The sequence below is a fragment of the Oenanthe melanoleuca genome, chromosome 19, assembly GCF_029582105.1.
Source record: "Oenanthe melanoleuca isolate GR-GAL-2019-014 chromosome 19, OMel1.0, whole genome shotgun sequence".
Lineage (NCBI taxonomy): Eukaryota > Metazoa > Chordata > Aves > Passeriformes > Muscicapidae > Oenanthe > Oenanthe melanoleuca.
Genome location: NC_079352.1, coordinates 2,703,020 through 2,724,351, shown reverse-complemented (window position 1 = coordinate 2,724,351; position 21,332 = coordinate 2,703,020). Strand labels below are relative to the sequence as shown.

General features: G+C 44.2%; 3 protein-coding genes across 3 annotated transcripts; 2 read left to right on the top strand and 1 right to left on the bottom strand.

The window, feature by feature from the left end:
• Positions 1-754: 754 nt before the first annotated feature.
• On the bottom strand, positions 755-10,117 carry SKA2 (spindle and kinetochore associated complex subunit 2). The gene is made up of 7 exons (XM_056506950.1): positions 9,773-10,117; positions 5,398-5,487; positions 4,697-4,873; positions 3,398-3,484; positions 2,381-2,411; positions 1,626-1,758; positions 755-1,221 (listed from the first exon to the last, which is right to left on the bottom strand). Exons 1-7 carry the CDS (start codon positions 9,803-9,805, stop codon positions 1,095-1,097), a joined length of 678 nt encoding a protein of 225 aa, XP_056362925.1. The 5' UTR covers positions 9,806-10,117; the 3' UTR covers positions 755-1,094.
• Positions 10,118-10,393: 276 nt separating this feature from the next.
• Positions 10,394-15,776, top strand: PRR11 (proline rich 11). Its single transcript, XM_056506949.1, has 10 exons — positions 10,394-10,472; positions 11,141-11,252; positions 11,658-11,805; positions 12,038-12,160; positions 12,406-12,633; positions 12,773-12,871; positions 13,357-13,466; positions 13,579-13,638; positions 13,727-13,823; positions 14,162-15,776. The coding sequence occupies exons 2-10, from the start codon at positions 11,143-11,145 to the stop codon at positions 14,225-14,227; spliced, it is 1,041 nt and encodes a 346-aa protein (XP_056362924.1). The 5' UTR covers positions 10,394-10,472; positions 11,141-11,142; the 3' UTR covers positions 14,228-15,776.
• Positions 15,777-15,781: 5 nt separating this feature from the next.
• SMG8 (SMG8 nonsense mediated mRNA decay factor) lies at positions 15,782-20,589 on the top strand. The gene is made up of 4 exons (XM_056506948.1): positions 15,782-17,480; positions 18,245-18,390; positions 18,776-19,651; positions 20,140-20,589. The coding sequence occupies exons 1-4, from the start codon at positions 15,797-15,799 to the stop codon at positions 20,335-20,337; spliced, it is 2,904 nt and encodes a 967-aa protein (XP_056362923.1). The 5' UTR covers positions 15,782-15,796; the 3' UTR covers positions 20,338-20,589.
• Positions 20,590-21,332: the final 743 nt, after the last annotated feature.

The window sequence follows — 21,332 nt, the reverse complement described above, 5'->3', positions numbered from 1 at the left end:
CTTACCGGCGAGGTTTCAGGAGCGGGGATAGCTTTCCGCATTCACCTTATTACAGCCAATACATTAAATATTTAACGCTGCTGATGGTAGTGGCACAGCAAGGATTGAGTCCTCTATTAGATGATCAATGTGATTAAAAACTACTAAATTGGTTTGTGAAAGGGATTAATTGCTTGAAACTGATTAGTTAGTCCTAGGTAAAAGGGCACATCATAAAATCAAGTTATCCCTGTTCTTTCCTCTTAAACACTCAGCCTGTTTTTCTTCCCATCAAACCCCAAAGCAGTTCATGGATGAGCTCAGAAATCAGCCTTCCTCTCCCTAAAAGCACTAATTTAAACTTCTGTCCTTTGACAGACATAATTTTTCACAAAAAAACCACAGGAACTTAATAAAAATTCAAGTATCTTACTCTCTCAAATTAGGCTGAAATATAACTATAAATACAAATATTAAAAAGTATATAATAAATATATAATGTATAATATATATAATATAGAAATATTATATAAAAGAAAAAATTTTATGTTTTTCACTGTTGAGGTGGTCAAACAGTGTGACAGAAGTTGTAAATTCTCCATCCTTGGGAATTTTCTGCCCTGAGCTGCAGTCCAGGGGTTTGGACTGGACAGAAATCCCTTCTGACCCTGGCTGGACTGTAAAAAACCCAAAGAAATTCACATTAAAGGAAAATTAACCAGGTGAGGGATCAGGTTCAGGGGTCGGGGCAGGGAGCAGGGTCAGGAGTCACATAAACCAAAGTAAAATAAATCTTTATTCAGGAATGCAAGTACAATTAAGAGGCTTGGATTATTTGCCTTTAAAACCCCCTCAGGAATGCAGGAATGAAAACAGAAACCTCACATGGCTCACAACATTCCTTAAAAATGCAAAACCAACCATAATCCCTCAAACTGCCAAGGTAAAGTGCCAACCTCAACCCTCCAATTTCAAGTATTATCAACAGAATGTTTATACAGAAACATTAACAACTTCCCTACAGTGGATTAGGAACTCCTGCTCCAGAGAAATTCTTGTTCCTTAATAATCCAGGAGCTGTGGCCAAGATGTTTCTGTGTCAGAGGAGCTTTCATTTACACAGCTAATTTAACATTTCCTTGTTTGTCGAGTTCCACAATCCCCAGTTCCTTCAGGATTTTAATTCTTGAGTCAGTGGCTTTCATATTCATCTTGTTCATCTGTGAAAGACTCAGGGCTTCTCTGCAAGACAAAAACAATTTAGTAAAACAAGGATCAAACAGCACATCTGGCAGGAAAAAGGCTAAAAACAAACACATGCTCTGTAAATCTCAAATTTATTCAGATTACCATCAACTTTTCTATGCTACTTCAAATCACAGCAGTCATTTGCTTATCTTAGGGTTAAAAATACAGAATTTTTGAGTTTAAAACTCCCTTTTTTTGTAACAACAGCCTGTAAAAACATCCAGAGAAGGGTCAGGAGGGGTTGGTGAGGGTAGGGCAGGGTTTGGGGGTCATGATTTAATGTCAGGGCTTTTAGAAGTTACAATATGGCAGTGAGTGATTAACCAGCTGGTTTTATTTAATTTAAAAAGGCTGAAATTCTTTACAGTTTATTTTCAATGAATGGCTTTGAGCCTTACCTGTTGTTCTGTACAATGAAGTGGTTAAATAACTCCTTGTACAAATAGTTCAAGTCTGCTAATTTGACAATGCTTCTGATCTTCCTGGGCACACTCATAAATGTTTCCTCAGTCAGTGGTGTGAACTGGGGTACTAAAAATTTGGAAACAGAAGATATTTGTTTAAAAAAAAAAAAAAAAAAGGAAATGGAAAATATTTGTTTCTTCAGAAATTGGGTCAAAGATAGAAAGTACTTCCATTTGTGTTTAATATTAAACACCTCTAGGTGTTTAGGAAGATTTTCCAGCAAGAGAAAAGAGAGAAAAAACAATCACTGTTGATTTACTAAGTCTGGAGACTCATAAAAAAATAATTTAATTTGAGATCTGATGAGGATTGACAAATTTGATCTGTCAGTGACCAGCTGGCTTTGATTTAAAAAGAAAAAACAAAATCAACTGTGAAAATTCCTTTCTATAAGCAGGGATAAATGAATTTTAAAAGAGCTATTTCTATGGTAAGATTAGTGCACCATTTCTTCCAGACCATAAACACAACAAGTTTTCCACTTCAATCCCACTGAAAGCAAGAGAAAAAATCCCAGAAACATGGCAACTATTCCTGGAATGTAACTAAGGGGTCAGGTCCTTCTAGTAAAGTCTAAATTCTTCACATAAAAGCAGTGGATGCTGGTGCTTGAGAGTGAAAACTGTGAACTTACTGCCTTTCACAGCTTCTATGAAAACAGTGAGAAGTTTATTTTTTCAGCACTTACCTTCAGCTGAGCCAGGGACTGTAGATTCTGGCTAAAAATAAACAATAATGTCAGCATTTGTTAGTGTTTTGCCTAGAAATAGGTTTTTCACACTTTCATTTCTGCATGGAATTTACATTAATTACATTTTACCATTGGATAACCAACTGAAGTCAACAGCAAAATCTTAGGGTTTAAACACAGCTTAAAATGAAATTAAAATTAAGTTTAAAATGGATACAGAAAAAATTCTATGCAAGTCAGATGAGCTCTCCAGCTTTCCAGCATGGATCTGGAAGCACTGCACAAGATTTAGAATTAGCAATGGACATAAATTGGGAGCATTTCTCAAGGGAGGAGCAGATATTTGCAAGCAAAGGGTGAGTGAAGCTGCAGGAACTGGACAGGTTCCATGCAAACCAACTGTGACAAATAAAGGGACACAAAATGAGATCTCCTGTGACAGGGGGAAGTGAGGAGAAGTAGAAACACCCTATATTAACCTTCTGTAATATTTTTAATAAGAGACCCAGAGCAAATATTTGCATATAATTGTACTGGGTAATTACATTTCAATCTATGGAAGAATATCTGACTTTTTGACAAATATTAATCTAGATCTAATTCCTACTGCATTGCAGTTAGATAGATTGTTACTCATATTCCAAAATTTGTTTAATATTTCACAGGAAATTAAGTTTCTCCCCACATTGGTTTGAATCAATAACATCCCTCACTCCCACCCAAATGTTTCTTTATCAAGAAGATCAACAAGAGCAACCAACTGCATCCCTGACATGAAATATAAACATATCCCAATTAAAAAAATAACAGGAACAAAGTCTTCCATCAAAGCCAATTTCTCCTTTGTGGAGCATTTCATTGGAAGAATTTAAAAAGCTCACTCTGTATAGAATAAAAATGAAAAGGTTTGTTAAGGAACTTAATCCCATTTCTGAAAAATTCCATTTATTTGAGAGGTGAGCTGCACTTGGGATTACAGGTTTCTGGAATACTGACATTCCCTGCCCCAATTACCTTGTCCAATGAAAATTCCATTTCTTTCCCAGTTTGCAAGTTTAACTTCAGGGCTGCAGTCAGTTCTTCTTCTGACAGAGGTAAGCTCTGGGAAAATAAAAAAAAAAAAAAACAAACACAGAGAAGTCTGATCCTTCAGTTCCTGAGGTGATGATATTTACAGAGGGACTCAATGTTTGTGCAGCCCTTTGCTCATGGAAACTTGACAGCAGATTCCTGATTTTCTTCCACTGAAAGCACATTTACAAGCAAAGTATTTCTGAAAAATTACCCATAACCTTCCTCTAGCACCAATACTATCAATTAGTCAAGTAAGATAAAGTTTTCAATTAAAAAAGAAGCATTTCACTTAAAGACTTATAGTTCTCCAGAAGTTTAATCTATCTTTGGTTTAGGAAATATAAAAAGTACAAGAAAATCTTTACCTAAAGCTTTACATGTAACTCAAGAAAAGAGTCTTCTACTTCTCACTTCCACTGAGAAAATTCAAGTACAGAATTATCCTGGGCAGAATATCCTTGAAACACAGTAAGAAATTATCTAATTTCCTTTCTGTGGCATATAACCACTGTTTATTAAATCATGATACAGCCCATTTTGTCTGTCAGAAGTTACCAGTAACTTGCCCAGAGCTGTAAACAGAATAAACCAAATTTCCAGGCACTGTCATTAGAACCTGGATCTAACCCACCTCATTTGTAAAGAATCAAAATTAATGCTTCCACTTTTTCAATAATGAAGCAGTGTCTGAAGACCACTTAAGAAAATGCTGTTTGTTCCTGAGTTGTTTAACAATTTAAAACATTATCTTAGGAAAACCAGCTTTGGAATAACAGCAGTCCCAGGGTGTTTGTTACAATGGTTTTAATTTTCTCCCTTTAGACACTGAAAATACATTTTCCATTTAATGAAAATACATTTCCATTTTCCATTTAAAATCTTTTTAGCCTTTTAAAACTGGTTTCACTTTCTATTTTCTTGAAGGTGTCTACTTCTAAAACCTGTCAGTGTGGCCCTGGGACACAGCTGTGCACAGAGGCATGGATTCCTATGAAATAACCCAAATTATGGCACTCTATTCACACTAAATATGAACAGCACCCATTTTAACTGGTGGGGATTGGGATTTACAAAAAAGAGCTCCAATCCTGCCAGCATTCCTGCTGGGAAACTGTCTCCTTATCTTCTAAAAGTCTGCACAAACAACAGTTGCCAGTGGAACCAGCCTGGTGCACAAAGGTTACAAAGTGTGTTCATTCCCAGGAGTGAAAACAAAGTGATTAAAAATGAAAATTCCACCTCCAGCCCGGTTTGCTGCTGCAGTGCCTGAACTATCTTCATGGTTTTCTCCAGGGCAGCACGGATGCTCTCCATGGATTCCTTCTGCTCCAAGGAAATCTCCTCCATCTGGGCACACAGGGATTTGTACCGGGACTTCAGCACCGGCAGCTCTTTCAGGAGAGCAGCTGGGTTCTCCTGGGGGAGCAGAACATTGCAGCTACATCAGATGAGAAAATTCATGAGGCCACACTTTGGTTAAAAGTCCAGGTGGTAGAATCTAACATGAAATGACCCTTACAGAGGAAAAAGGACTAATTTATAAAATCCTTTATGTGATGTCATTTATTGTTTTCCTCTCATCTCTCCCAAAATCTGAATTTAGTCACTGATTGTTGGTGAGTTTATCTTGGGTCTCAGAGCCAGGGTGAGTTTTAGCTCAGACTGGAATCTGTAACCTGAATTTAAGTGTTAACACCACTGATTTCTCAAAGCAGAACATGGGAGAATTTCACTATCCCAAGAAACCAAAGCAGTTTGGCTGGAATTATATTAGGTCACTTATCTTGATATATGATGCAGGAAGTACTTTATAATAATAATAACAAAAAAAGCTTGACAAGTAGATGAAAGAACAGTCACATATATTTCAGGTTTAAAGAAAAATACTCATTTATTATCAACTTCATGCAACAAAATTGAATTTAATTTGAAAATACTACCTCTGCTGCTGTATCATCAGGAAGACTTTTCATTATTTCAAACTCCACTCTGCGTTGAATATAATCCAGATCAGATTCTGCTTTCTGGAACTAAAATATTTCAGGTCAGGCACAGTATATAAAACCCAAAAACTGCAGACAAACCCCAATCTGTGTTTCAGGAAAGCAGGAGGCAGCTGCCTCACTTTGAAAAGCTCAGGGACCATAAAAGTTTTCAAATTTAATTTTTTAAAATATAAAGAGTTCTGTTAGCAAAACCACAACACACAGTTATTTACACAGAGGAGATATTGAGTAAATTCAGGATCCAAGAGTATCATCACAGTTTTTATTAATATTCATATTAGGGATGTGTTCTTTCAGATGGCTTTAATGCCCACAATATATTTTATTATTCCCCAATAAACCAGGCTGACTAACAGCTCATAAAATTGATGACATCACTTTTCTTTCCTTGGGATAAATAAGCCACCAGAGAATTGTCTAATTGCCTTGTAAAACAGTCTGCTGATAGCATTACTACTTAATTAATTTTAGTCTGCAATTTTAATATCTATTAAAGACTTCCACTTTCAAGAAAGGCAGTTTTCCCAGCTCCCAAGCAACTCATTAATTCTTTGACATAATAATTCAATGATTTTATAGTCACAGAAGAGACAATGATGAAAGCAAGTTAAAAATTGTTGTGACTTCCTTAACTTGTTTTTCACTATTTATATTGAGATTAACCCCAAAGTGACCATTCCAATTTTTTTTTTAAAGGATCAAAGCAAGGCTGTGTTTGTTATAAAGGAGGAAATATCCACAGTCTGTGGATTCCAAAGGGATATTTATGTTTTGAACATCAGCTTTGGGATCCACCTTAAGGAATGGCCATGGATGCCTTTGGGGATCTGGAAATTCAGCTGAAGGAACAGGATTTGCTCCAGGACACTCCAATAAAAGTCTCTTTCAGAGGGAGTGAAGATGGATGATGCTTCACACACCTCCAGTACCTTTTCAATAATAGCTCAAGAAAAGGAAAATCAATCTAGTGAAGAGCTTGAGCATCCATAAATCAAGGGGAAAGCTTTCACCCAGTGCTGCCATAATTCACCATGTGCCCAGCAAAACTCCTTCCCACACCTGCCCCAGACACCAGCCAGGACAAAATCCTGGAATAAAATACTTCTGTACATTTTTAAAGAGTTCACAAGGGATTTCTTCCCTGGCTGCTCAATGGTTTCTGTTCTCCTCCACTAAGAAATATTTGTAGTTTTCATTTCCACAGCAGGCAACCCAAAAAGAACAAAAGATATTTTGCTTTTCTGCAGCTCCTCCATTTGATCAGATTTTGGGAGAGTGGACAACAAATATGGGCTGTTTTCAAAATGAGCCATAAAATATTTAACACTGATAATTGAGATTTCCATAAGGAGCTAACCAACATGCTGCTGCTATGATTGAGGACATTAAAAACTGGATGTGAAGCTAAATGTGGCTAGAATTTTAAGACTTGTGAGGAGATTAACACAGTTCATGATGACTGTTTATTTTGTAAATATTTATTTCTTGCTGCATTTCAGGAAATTTCCACCTGCAAAAATCCCCCCTTCATATTTCAGGTCAGAAGCACTTGCAGGATGATTATTTTACAGTAAATCACACAGAAAATGCAGGGTTTGGTGTGTAAATTTGTAATTTACTCACAGGTTTAGAAGAAAATGTTAGAAACTGAGGCAAGAGTGAGGCCAGTGCTGAGGGCTCTGCTCTCAGATGCTTTGACAATACTATTGCACTGCTCTCTGTATAGCACAGTAGTGCAATAAAGTCAGAGCACTCGTTAGCAGCAACAATTCTGGGCAACAATCAATCACACACTCACCAAAAAAAAAAGAAAAAAACCCCCATCAACTCAGCCAGAGGTTTCTGTGGATTGTGAAGAGTTGGATAAGGTTAAAGCTCACCAAGTCCTAACACACACACAAAAATTCACATTATTATTATTATTATTATTATTATTATTATTATTATTATTATTATTATCATTATATTGTCAGCATCATCATTATCATTATTATTATTATTACTATTTTTATTACTATTATTACTATTATTATTCATAATCTGCCATTCCACTGAGCATGAGGGGAAAAAACCCAAGCACCCAACAAGATGCTCAGCAGATCTCCCAGAAATTCAATTTTAAACTATTTGGTGCTTCTTAAACTGGAAATTCCATTTCCAAGTGTATTTACTGCTTGATTTGCCTCGTAGCAAGCTAAAATTCCAAACTCCCATCAGACAGATGTTCCTAAATTGCTTTACAGGGAATATCTTCTAGACTGCAGAGTTTATTCTTTATAATTACAGGTGCTGAATCACAGAAAAATGCATTTAAACATTCCTTTCCCAACTCTGGGGATGTCCTTCAGCAGTGGGGAGTGAGAACATCACAGGGAGGGTGTGTGCCATAAATCCCAGTGCAGGTGGGGCTTTTAACAACAATAATTTCATATTGAGAGCTGGAGGACTCTCAGGGTTTAACAAAACACAAAGAAAGCTGGGAATGGAGTGGGAGAGGGGATTTTTGCTGATGTACACACAGAGCTGTACCTGGGCCATTTCTAGGACACAGAGATGATTAAATTGGTCATTAAAGGAACCAGAAGGCAATGAGGGAAAAAAAAAAAAAAAAACAACCAGTGGAAATCTTGTTTTACAGCTGTTTTGCAAATCACCTTGACAGTGGTTTTGACTTGTATATTATTAAAAAGAGCAGAAAATAATGCAGATTGTATTGCTGGCCAATGCCCTTTTAACATTGCACTGCTTTTTGTGCATCATCACCAGTAGTACAACATAAAAAGGGCACTGGACAGACACCACTCAGGGACAGGGGAGGTGCAGGATCCCAAAAAACAGCGACAGAAATGAACTGAACTGCTCTGGATGAAGCACTGACAGCTGTATGGCCTTCCCCATAATTAATCTAACACTGTTATGGTGCTCCTGTCACAAATAACCATGGATTACCTGATAGATTTCATTATTTTCATACCCATTGTTGTCTTTAAGCTCCCATTAATTACTTTATCTCTGCTTCCATGAGAGCAAAAGGAAGCTTTCCATGAAATTCATGTCAAAAGCTCCAGGGAAATAAGAAGTGTTGTTTTATCACACTTCTGTGGAGAGAGCTGACTTCACAGGAAATCCAGGACGGGGAAACAACAAAGCAGAAGGAAAGGGAAGAGACACAAAGCTGTGAGATGTGAGATTATTCTCAACTCCAGAAAAAAAGCCTTTGTTAGCTGAAAGGGGGAAAAACACCTCTCTATTCACATGTCCTAAAATAAGAATCACTTGAAAGCATAACTTTCAATAAAACATAGAAATAAACCATGACAAGAAGTAAATAAATTAATTAAACATCTAACCCAACTATCTTTAAACATATTTCTAAATTAAACTAGGCTTGGAAAGAATGCAGAATACTAGATAGGGGGAGATCAAGCTTAGACTATGGGGAAAAATGGAAAAAATATTATATAGAAGGAAGATGAAGGTTTGAGGGATGGAACTTGGCAGGTTGGACTCCCCAGTGTCTCTCCAACAGCTCTTTTTGGAGAGGTGAAATTTTGCCTTTTTTTCACTTTTCCAGGAGTGGGGCTGGCAGAGAGGCGGTCATTCCATAGGGGACAGCCCCACCGTGCTTCAGGGGCTGCCTCAGAGCACCGGAGCGGAGAGAAAGGCTGGAAAAACTGCGGGAATTTGGGAATTTGGGGCTGGGGAAGAGAGGGCCAAGGAGCCATCGCCCCGCTCCCCCCGCGCGCCCCCGCCAATGGTACAGCCCAGCTCGCCTCTCCCACCCCCCGCGGCCAAAGTGGTCCAGCCCAGGTGAGCGCTCCACCCTCACCCCCCTCTGGGGAAAAAAAATGGACTAGTCCGGGAGCTCCACTCTGCTCCCCCTCCCGCCGCGTAGACATGGAGCGGCCCGGCCCGGCCGCGTCCCCCCGCAAGGCGGGCAATGAGCGCGCCCACCCCCATCGCCCCCCCCCAGGTGCGCGGGAAATGGCCGCGCCCTGCCCCGCGCGAGGGGTGAATGGAGCGGCGCAAGCCCCGCCCCGCGAGGGGGGGGGCGGAATGGACCGGCCCGGCCGAACCCGCCTGACCCGGACGCGGCCGGCGGGCGCCCCGTCGAGGGCGGCGCGGGCCGCGCTCAGGGCCCGGATGGGGAACGCGGGCGCGGCTGAGCGGCCGCTCTTCCGTCGCGCCGCGCCCGATTCTCCCTCCCTTCCTCCCTCCCTTCCGCGGCGGCTCCGCGCCCTCCCGAGGCGTCGCCGCCGCCGGCCCCGCGGCGCGGCCGCCCCTCAGCGCGGCCGCCGCCCGCCCTCACCAGGGTCTCGAGCCTGGTAACCGCCGTCTCCATGTTGAATAGTTGACATTCCTCAGGCGGCGGCGGGGAGATCCCCACCCCCCGCGCCGCGGCACGGGAGAGTCGGCGGCTCCTATTGGCCAGCTGTCACTCGCCGCGCGCCTCCCATTGGCTGGCGGCTCGCGGGACGCGCTCGCCATTGGCCGGCGGAGAATGTAAACCCGCTCCGAGGTACGGCCGAGCCCATTGGCCCGGAGTGGGCTCCGGCCGTGATTGGCCGGGGCGGGGCGCGCGCCGCTGGCGGGAAGCGGCTCGGGCCCGTCCGCTGCGGCCCTGAGGGGGCGCGGGGGCGCCGCTCCTCCTCCCCGCTCCTCTCCCGTTTGCGCCGGTAGCCCCGGCGGGGCCGCTCCTCGCCCGCTTCACCCCGCCGGCCTTCCCCAGCCGAGCGCTGCCCGCAGCCCATTGGCGGCACCGAGCCCGCTCGTCCAATGGCGGCGCCGCTCGCCTCAGCGCGGCCGGGACGGGGCGGGGCAGCGCCGGCCCCTCTCCCGCCTCGGCGCGGAGACCAATCAGCGCGCGGCTTACATCCTCCGCGTGGGGGTGCGGGCAGAGAGCCGCGCTGCCATTGGCTGGGCGCGGCGCGGGGAGCGGTTTGAATCGGCGGCGGCGGCGGGCGCGGAGCGCGGCCGGGGGAACGGGGCGGCGCCGGGACACCGCGCAGGTGTGTGCGGGTCTGTGTGTTTGTGACTGTGTGTTTGTGACTGTTTGTGACTGTTTGTGACTGTTTGTGACTGTTTGTGTGTGTGAGAGAGAGGAGACTCCGCTCTCCATGCGGGGTCCCGGGTGAGCGGGGCTGGGGTGTCGCCCGTCTCCGCTCAGGGACCCGCCCGGGTCGCCCCCGTCATCCTTCCGTGGCCTCTTCCTGTCTTTTGTCACCGTTGTCCCCAAATTCAGTATTTGTCACGTCCGCATAACGAAAAACTGAACATCCGCTTATATCTATTGTGCTATTAATTGTATTAATAGTTTAACGTTTCTATTTAGTTTATAATATTTCTAATAACTTTATTGTTAATTTATATTTGTTTGTAATATTATATATAATGTCTTTTATGTGTATTCATTTAATTCGTTCCTAATTTTATTACATTTATAATAGCTATTTATCAATGCTATCTATCTAGTATATAAATAGAAAAGGGGGAGGTAGCCAGTATAAAATGGTATTTTCTGTCACTGGTCCATGATAATTCCACCAAGCAGCTGTGAGTAACCTCTGACTGAATTTCTGAGGTGCAGCCTGGGTTATTCTCTTTGGTGGCAGCTCTGTCCCAATGTATAATTTGGTTTATCTCTCCACATCCATTTTAAATGAGTCCTTTGCACCAGGAATGGCAAGGCATAAGAAATGCAAACGAAAACGAAGAGCCCGAGCAAGATTTCGACTGGAAAAAAAGAGCAATGCTGCAGCCCCCCAGGGCTCAGCTTGTCCCTCTCCAAGGTAAGAGGCTCAGCTTGAATTTTGCCTTCTCACTCCATCCTTGGGTTTGCTGTTTGCTCCCAATGGCTCATGGATAAGAGGGAAGGATTTATGCCAAGTAGATGTGGCACTTTGTGTTATTCAGTGAAAGGCTGGACTTGATGACCTTGGAGATCTTTTCCAACCTTAATAATTCTATGATGAATAACCAGGAAAAGCAATTTGGATAAAAATTTCCAATAGGATTTCCCTCCCACCATTTATTGAAATGTATCTTGGCCTTTCCAGGTTTCTCTGATCACATTTGCTCTGTTGGTACCTGCTGGTACCTGCTTGTAATTTCCACATGACTGGTCCCAGTTAATTTTTTAAAAGGCTGAGATGATAAATAAAATTCTGGCCTCATTCTGAAACCTTCTGTTGCAGGTCACCAGCTCATCTCCCTCTGAACACATCACCAGTCCCGAGGGTCCCCCATTGGCCTTTAGCCTTGCCCAGTGTAAAAAGTGTGGTCAAACCCTTGGCAACAGCAGCATCATTCCTGTATTGGTGGTGCCAGAGCAGGGTTGCACAGGTATATCCTTTCTTTGATAATAGATTTTTCTATTATTAGATTAACTCTATATACTATATTTATATATATATATACACTATATATTAGATTAACTCTGTATGTTGAGTGGGAAATATTGTACCAATTTCTTTTGTTCTGTCAATACTACTCCTAAAAATCAGATTGATCTGTGGAAACATCTGAACATAACCAACACACAAATACACAAATTCTGATTTGTTTTTATGCTTAGAGCTTTCAGGTGGTTAAAGACACGGTATTTCCATCACAAGTCTACTTAAGGGAACTAGATATGCTCAAGGAGAAGCTGGAAAAGTTGGAAAGTGAATTTTCCAAGCTACAAGGAGCACTCCAGGTCAGTCTCAGTCTGTAACATCTGCCTGTGTGAGAATTAGGAACTGTGGTCAGTGCAGATCCCCTGAGATCTGAACAGCTCCTCAAGGACGTTCTCTGCACTCACAGAACTGCTGCTACCTCACAGCAGAGGGACCTGTTTGTATCTTTGTAGCTCAACCTTAGCCAGCACCTTTCTTCTCTAAAATCCCACCTACTTTTGCCAGTGGATTTAATGTTCTCTTTATTTATTTGTGTCTTTTCCAGATGAATGGAGTGGCAGCTTTGTCTTCAGAAAGTTCTCTTTGCCAGAGGTGTCACAAGCCAGTCCTGGCTGCTCCTGTGGGGACACAGATGGATCCTCCACCATCAGCATCCCTGCCTGTGTCCATCCTTCCTCCTCCTCCTCCTCCTCCTCCTCCTCCCCCACCTCTGCCTCCACCAAAACTACCTCCAGCACCTTTCCTCCTCCAACGGGGCACAGCCTCTAAACTGGTAGGGAACAACAAAGCTCCTCTATTTTTTATTTCATGCCTGAGTTCTTTTTGGGCCTGGATTCATCAGCACATCACTCCCTGTGAGTGCTCAGTCCCTTTCCTTTCCTAATTTCACTTCCAAACCCCTTTGCTTTCAGGCACCACCAGTGAAAAAGGATGGGCCCATGCACATCACCCTCAAAGACCTCCTGAATGTTAAACTGAAGAAGACAAACTGCAACCTGAGAGTGGAGAAGGTAAACTGGAGAATGAATAGGTGGTGGTGAATCAATTTCCTGGGGGTTTTTTTGTTTTGTTTTGTTTTGTTTTCAAAAACACCCAGTGATCAGTTTCAAGTGACCATTCTAATTCTGCACGTGGGCTTTGGAAGGGAAGAAATAAAGTGACAAACTTCAATCTCACCTGAAACCCAGGACAGCTTTAATTTTACATGGAGCTTTCATGTAACTTTGTGTGTCATCAGTAGATTTTTAGACTTCCTTTTGCCCAGCTGCAACTTTGTTTGCAGAAAAAATAAGGCAACCTTGTTTAGGTTTTTTTGGTTGTTTTTCTCCTAAATAAATCTATTTTTATCCAAGGCACATTCAAATCTTAATAATTTTAAAAAAGCATAAGAGCCATAAACCACAAAAATCTTTCAGGGTGTAAATATTAAATTGATTTCAGGGTAGTGAGACATTCAGAAATTTTATCTGGGATAACATTTCTTTCCTTGCTGTAGGAACAATCACCAGTGAAGCCACGCAGGGCATTAATCACAGTCACAGATCTACAGAGTGTTAGTCTGAGACCTAAATCCAAGCCATCAGCTCATGCTACAAAATCTTTAATGTAAGATGCTTTCTTCCTTGATTAGATATTAGATTTTCTGTTTTAAGCAGTGATTAATGTTTTTTACAGAGTGGCAAACATTTCATTGTACCAATTTCTTTTGTTCTCTTAGTACCTCCCCCAAAAATCAGATTGATCTTCGGAAACATCTGAAGAAAGTCGATATACAAAGGTCTGTTCCTTTCTATTCTCTTGAATTATGTTTTTTTAATCTAGAAAAAATAGAGAGCAAATCAAACTAATCACAATTGCCCTTTCAGAAGTCCTGGTGGTACTCCTCTAAACAGTAAAGAAAACACTGAATGTGGCTCTGGGCTGACACCAATAATGACACGAGCACTACGGCGCAAATTTCAGGCAAGTCACTCTGTCCCTCTTCTTGGCATCATAAGGTGGCTTTAAAATCCACAGAATTCCATATTGATTGTAGGAAACTGCAGAATGAACATGCCATGGCAGGTTATTTGACAATCCCAAGAGGAAAAATTGCTTTTTTGGTGGCCAGTCAGGTGCCTCAATGCAACTTTGGAAGTCATAGTTCCACTTTGCAGAAGAACAAACCGTGAGGGTTAATAGCATATTTTAATTTACTGATTTGTTGTGTCTGTTTGAAGGTGTCAGCTAAGAATTGCACTGTTTTATCTCTGATAAAGAGTTCAGGTATCCAAGTTCTGACCCTTCCCTTCTTTTGACAGATGGCTCACCCCAAGAGTCCCTCACCTGCACGGTTGAGTGCTGCAAACAGCTTTGATGAAAAGTGAAAAGGAAAGTAGGTTTATGGAACAAAGTGTTTTCCATTTGTGGTCTGGAAGCCACTTGAATCCCATTTTTATCACACTCAGGCACATGTATTTGTAAGTGAATGTAGTGCACAGGAAAACAGGGCATTATGAAACCCTGTAAAGCAGATTGTGCTTTTTATCTTTCTCTAATGTCTCTCAATTTGGTTGTATCTTCGTCCATAATGGAAAAAAAAAAAAAATAGGAAATTTCCCAAGTCTTGACACCTGGGTGCTGCTGAAGCAGGGACTATTATATTCCCAACACTGGTGCTGCTTGTTATACAAATATGTATGTGTTTGCTGAAATTCAGTATTTTTATATCTTTTATATCATTAACAAAAAAATATCTTGACGGTATTTATACAGCTTCAAAGAAAAGCAACAGTTTAAGGCACTAATGTTATTAAAGTGGAAAGCTGCAAGCTTCAACAAACAGTTCAATCTGTGGCTACAAATGTATGAGGCACTGTGTATCACTGTGTATCACTGCTGGCTGATTAAAGGCAATAAACTCAAAGCCTATGTCCCACGGTCCGTGGGAGCCCCTTGTTGTAAATGGATATGGATTTGTTCGATTTTTGTTCAAATTAATCAAACAACAAAGTTAAATTTAGCAGTGTTTTATTAATAATAGCAGCAATTGTATATAATTGAATACAATCAAAGTATATTAGTTACATGTATTTAGGTAAATACAAAATTTGGCAGTGGGTGATTTAGTATAATTGAGGTTTGGTATTAAAGCATAAGCAAAACCCACCGGGTGATACCCTGACCAGGGGTATGGGCAGGACCCTTCCTCCCACACTGTACCAAATCAGTCAAGCTAAAATCTCACTTATATACTATTTGCTAATACATATTAATACAAATGCTGTTTGACCTTGCAGGTACCACAAGCACATTAAGCTTAGGGTTATATGATTAAGCCTATGTTCCCATAACAAGTCTTGTCCAAGTGTCCAGTGCCTGGAATCATCCCAATTTGACCTAATTCAAGGTTGAAAAGTTTTATTTCTAGATGCTGTTCTTAGACCTATACCCTTAGTATACTCCAAGCATCTGGAGGATGATTCCATCTGCTTTGTTTAACCATTTCCTTTATCCTTTTGCTTTATAACAATTAAATACAATTTTTCTATTGATTATAAAGCAACAATTTTGCTATTATAGTTATAATTTAATTAGCACGAACCACATCTATAACACCCTCCCGCACCCGCGGGGCTCGGGGGCGATGGGGACGGAGCCGCCCGTGGTTCTCGCTGTGCTTTCACGGCCGGCGCGGTCCGCGGGGCTCGGGGGCGATGGGGACGGAGCCGCCCGTGGTTCTCGCCGTGCTGTCACATCCAGCACGGTCCGTGGGGCTCGGGGCAGATAGGGACGGAGCCGCCCGTGGTTCTCGCTGTGCTGTCACGGCCGGCGCGGTCCCGCCCGCTGCCCGCGCCCGTGTCCGCGCCCTCCGGGGCGGGGCTGCTCATGCGCGGGGCCGTGGCCGGGGCTCCGCCGCTTCCGGCCGGGAGCGGGGCCCGGAGCGGGGCCGGGCGATGCCGCTGCCCGGGGCCGGGCCGCCCGGGGCCATGGGCACGGCCGTGGGGCCCATGAGCCTGCGGGAGCTGCTGCTGGCGGCCGAGGCGGGCGGCGCGGCGGGCGGCGAGGAGGAGGTGTGCGTGGTGGGCATCTTCGGTAAAACCGCGCTGCAGCTCTGCTCCGAGAAGGAGGCCCTGGTGAGCACCGTGTGCGACCGGCAGGTGTTCCCGCTGTTCCCGGAGGAGGATCCCGAGCTGGCGGACGGCGCCGGGGGGCAGGATGGAGACCCGGCCACGAAGGACTACAACCAGCTGCAGGCGTACTACAGCCAGGAGAGCCGCGTGCTGTACCTGGTGCTCACCTCCATCTGCGACACGCCGCAGCTGCTGCGCGCCTGCGGGGACCTGGCGGCGGCCGAGAACAGGGAGGCCGGGCCCGGCCACCCCTCCGGAGGCCCGGCCCCGCTGCCCCACGCCGAGGCGCACGAGTTCTGGAAGCACCAGGAGAAGCTGCACTGCCTGAGCCTCCTCTACCTCTTCTCCGTGTGCCACATCCTGCTGCTGGTGCATCCCACCTGCTCCTTCGACATCACCTACGACCGCGTGTTCAGGGCTCTGGACGGGCTGCGGCAGAAGGTGCTGCCCTCGCTGAAGGCTGCCATCAAGGACTGCCCGGTGGGCAAGGAGTGGAAGCTCAACTGCAGGCCATGCCCTCCACGCCTCCTCTTCCTCTTCCAGCTCAACGGGGCTCTGAAGGTGGATCCGCTGCCAAGCAGGGGCCAGGACCCCTGTGGTCACCTGGAAAAGCCGCCTCCCAAGAAGCATTCCCCCAAGAGGAGGCTGCAGCACGCTCTGGAGGATCAGATCTACCGCATCTTCCGCAAGAGCCGGGTGCTGACTAACCAGAGCATCAACTGCCTGTTCACCGTGCCCGCCAACCAGGCCTTCGTGTACATCGTGGCCGGCGGGCCCCAGGACGGAGACGATCCCGTGGCCATGCTCCTCGACCAGCTCAGGAGCAACTGCACCATGAGAGAGACTGACTCTCTGCTGGCTCCCACCCTGTCGGGACCCAGGAGGTATCAGATGATGAGGCACGGCCGGCAGCAGCTCTCCTTCCACGCAGAGAGCAGCAGCTCCAGCTCCAGCTCCTCTGGGCAGCTCGTGGACTGCACCCTCAAGGAGTTCTTGTGGCAGCACGTGGAGCTGGTGCTCAGCAAGAAGGGCTTTGAGGACAGCGTGGGGAGGAACCCTCAGCCCTCTCACTTTGAGCTCCCGACTTACCAGAAGTGGGTGGCTGCAGCTCTAAAACTCTATGAAGTGACCATCGAAGGCAAAGACGACGACCCCACCTGTGGCGAGCTGAGCTCAAAAATCATGAGCAGCATCAAAGTTTTGGAAGGCTACCTAGACATAGACACCAAGTTCTCGGAAAACCGTTGCCAGAAGGCTCTGCCCATGGCCCACAGCGCCTACCAGTCCAACCTGCCCCACAATTACACCATGACAGTGCACAAGAACCAGCTGGCCCAGGCCCTGCGTGTGTACAGCCAGCACGCCCGGGGCCCAGCCTTCCACAAATACGCCATGCAGCTCAACGAGGACTGCTACAAGTTCTGGAGCAACGGGCACCAGCTCTGCGAGGAGAGGAGCCTGACTGACCAGCACTGCGTGCACAAGTTCCATCTGCTCCCAAAAGCAGGTAGAGATGCTCACTTGTCACTTTGGTTTCATGGTTTGGTTTTGTATCTGCTTTAAAATGTCTTAGGCTGATAGTGTTGACTCTGGAATGTTGTGGAAGATGAAAGTTTGCAGCTTTAAAATGTCGTGGTCAAGGACTGGATGTGGCACTCAGTGCTCTGCTCTAATTGACAAGGTGGTCACCAGGCAAAGGTTGGATGATCTCAGAGGTCTTTTCCACCCCAGATGATCCTGTGATCATCTCTGCAGCGGGATGACAGCAGAGCTGCTGTGCAGGTTTCCTTTATGATGAGTAATGCTTATGAGCCAGTCCATTGTTAGTAGTAACTCTGATTTTTTTAGTTACTCTGATTTTCTGCTTTTAGTAGTAACTCTGATTCTATCTTATTAATTAAAAGCAATTACACTGGAGTCCTTCTAACAAGAGGAGTGTAAGAACAAAGTTCTCTAAAAAGCATAAGCATCTCCCTTTGTTTTGAATAACCAGGTTGATCAAGGAGTCAAAGCTGACTTCTGCACTTTTATTGCAGGCAGAAGAACTTTGAGCTTTCAGGAAGAGGTTGTAAAAACAAATAGGAATAGGTTTAGTTGTATAACTTCCATTGGAACTTTGTATTATTAAAAGTGGGAAAGGGAGGGGTTGCTTGACAAACTGGTGGTAAATTATTTTGTATATGTGTATAGCAGGCAGGGAGCAATGGATGAAGGGAATAAAGTTTTGAATGGTGAGCAGTTTACCCAAGGTTTGATTGATTTTGCTTTTAGGGGAAAAGCCAGAAGCAGACAGAAATCCTCCAATTCTGTACCACAACAGCCGGGCTCGTTCCACTGGTGCCTGTAACTGTGGAAGGAAGCAAGCTCCTCGGGAGGACCCCTTTGATATCAAAGCAGCTAATTATGACTTTTATCAGGTAACTGTTAGGTCTGTTGGTGCTTCAAGCAGTGCTTTTGTTTCATCTGCAGAGCTGTTTTCTGAAGTGACCACAAGTTTCTTCTTAACCTTACCAACTTTTTGCTTGGGGGAGACATTTCTGGGAGCAGAAGTGGGCTGATTAGGATGGGCAGTTCCACTCTTTAGCAGTGCACACACATAGGAGCACCTGTTTATGCACCTGTTTATGCTTTTGAATGTGTTGGTTCATGTGAATTTTAAATAATCAGGTGGGTGGGCCGTGTTCCCATTGCTGCTTTGGTTCTCTCGTGGTGCAAACCTCTTGAATCTTAATTGAAGCTGCTGAATGTTGTGGCTCTGAGGGAGCTCAGGGTGGATACTAAACCACATTTTCTTTCTCACAGATGCTGGAAGAGAAGTGCTGTGGGAAACTGGAGCACATCAACTTCCCTGTATTTCAGCCAAGCACACCTGACCCAGCGCCTGCTCGGGACGAGTCCTCGCCCGCCCCTCCAGAGGGAGAGATTGAGAAACTCAAAGAGAAAGAACCTCAGACTCAGGGAGAGAGCACAGGCCTGAGCTTAGCCCTGAGCCTGGGCCAGTCCACAGGCAGCCTGGGCACTTACCCAGCCGATGGCCAGGGTGGAGGGGACAATGCAGAAAGCCACGGGCAGAGCGGGGACTCCAAGAGCGAGAAGAGGCCGAGCCTGGTGGATCGCCAGGCGTCCACTGTCGAGTACCTGCCCGGGATGCTCCATTCCAATTGCCCCAAAGGCCTCCTGCCCAAATTCTCCAGCTGGTCACTGGTCAAGCTGGGGCCTGCTAAGGCTTATAACTTCCACACAGGCTTAGATCAACAGGGCTTTATCCCGGGAACAAACTATTTAATGCCTTGGGACATTGTCATCAGGACGAGAACTGAAGATGAAGGAGACTTGGACACCAATTCCTGGCCTGCCCCCAACAAGGCTGTTCCTGGGAAAAGGAGCGCGGTGGTGATGGGAAGGAGCCGGCGGAGGGACGACATCGCTCGAGCTTTCGTGGGCTTCGAATATGAAGATGCACGTGGCAGGAGGTTCATGTGCTCAGGGCCTGACAAGGTGATGAAGGTGATGGGAGGGGGCCCGAAGGAATCTGCCCTGAAAGCCCTCAATTCCGACATGCCCCTCTACATCCTGTCCTCGACGCAGGGCCGCGGCCTCAAGCCCCACTACGCCCAGCTCATGAGGCTCTTCGTGGTGGTTCCTGATGCTCCTCTGCAGATCACCCTAACCCCTCAGGTAGGGATTCCAGGAGGGAATCTGGGAACAGCAGAGGCAGGGGTGGTTGTGGAAACATGAATTAACAAAAGGGTGTCAAGAAACTCCAACTCAAACAAACTTCAGCCAAGATAGTCCTTTCCAAAAGTTACATAAGCACTTGGGATTTTTTAAACTTCAGCGTGCCAAATTTATACTTTATATACAAAGTAAGTTTACAAAAATATTTTTTCAAGGATGAGCTATTGGCATTCCTTGCTATAATAATGGCTTTTATAAAAAAAAGCAATAACTCTTTAAGAATGACTTTGTCATTTTAAATGTCGTGGAGAAAAGCAGTGACTCATTGCTCAATTATTATTTGTTACCACTTGAATTTAGGAGGTGGAAAAAATGTTGGTTTTCTTAATTGGAGAATTCTTCTACACATTCGAAAAAAACTCCATTAGCGTTTTATTAATTTTTAAGGTAGTAATTATGTTTGATTACCTACTCATGTTTTCTTTTAGGTTCAGCCAGGACCACCACCCTGTCCTATCTTTTACCCTGAGAAGCAGGAAATCACCCTTCCCTCTGATGGACTCTGGGTGCTAAGGTTTCCCTACGCCTATGTGACAGAACGGGGGCCCTGCTTCCCTCCCAAAGAAAGCCAACAGTTAATGAGCTACAAAGTTCTCCGAGGAATCCTGAAAGCAGTTACACAATAAGAATGGTTTTGGGTGGATCTCTTTTAGTTGAAGGCTGTCTTCAATTCAGTTCATGGGTTTTTGGTTACCCAACAGTTGTCACTGCAATTGTGTGAAGCCCCCCCCCCACTGTATTTCACTGGAATGCAGAAATCTTTATTTCAGATTGGAAGTAAAGTTGATATCAAAGCAGGAAAAGGGATCTGACACATGTAAATTTTCCATTTATTAAGTTTTCGTATGTAAAAAATAAAAGCTGGTTTTCATAAAGTGCTGATCCTGTATTACTAGATCTTTTGATGACAGTGCTTTTCCCTGTTCTGTCTTTTTACATACCTATTTAGAAATATTCAAAAATTAGCACTGCCTGAAACAAAGAATTTACATATTGAAGCAATGATGAGCAAAATATTTTCTTTTCCTGAACAAACTATTTGTATGTAAATGATGCTTTTAATGTGGTGATGGGAGAAATCATTTTGTCTTAAAAAAAAAAAAAAGACACTGCAGTTCTGATGTGCATTAACAGCAAAGGCAGAAACTGCTCACCTGTATCAAGTGACTCTCAGTGCCAAAAAATCAGCCACAGTAAATCAACTTTTAACTGAGGTAAGATGTATTAGTAACAGCGGCTGTATGCTGAGACCTAATTTAATTTCTAGAATATTTGTTTCTAATTAGCATGCACACAAAATTTAATTTGCCAGTTTGCTATAGTACAGTAATTACACTGCATGACCAGAGCTGAGACCTGGTTTCTGCTCGGAATATGGTATCTCTGAGGGGCTGGGTGAGGAAAACATCCCTTTATTTGAAATACAGAATTAAGGGTTGGATTAGATGGTCTTTAAAGTGTTCCATGATTCTGGGATCTCTCAGGGGCTGGATGTGGGAAATGTGTCCCTCCCATTTGCAGTATGACATTGATGAGGGTCTGGGTGAATAAAACATCCCTGCATTTGAAATATAGTATCTGTGAGGGGTTGGGTGTGGAAAATGCATTCCTCGTTTGGAAT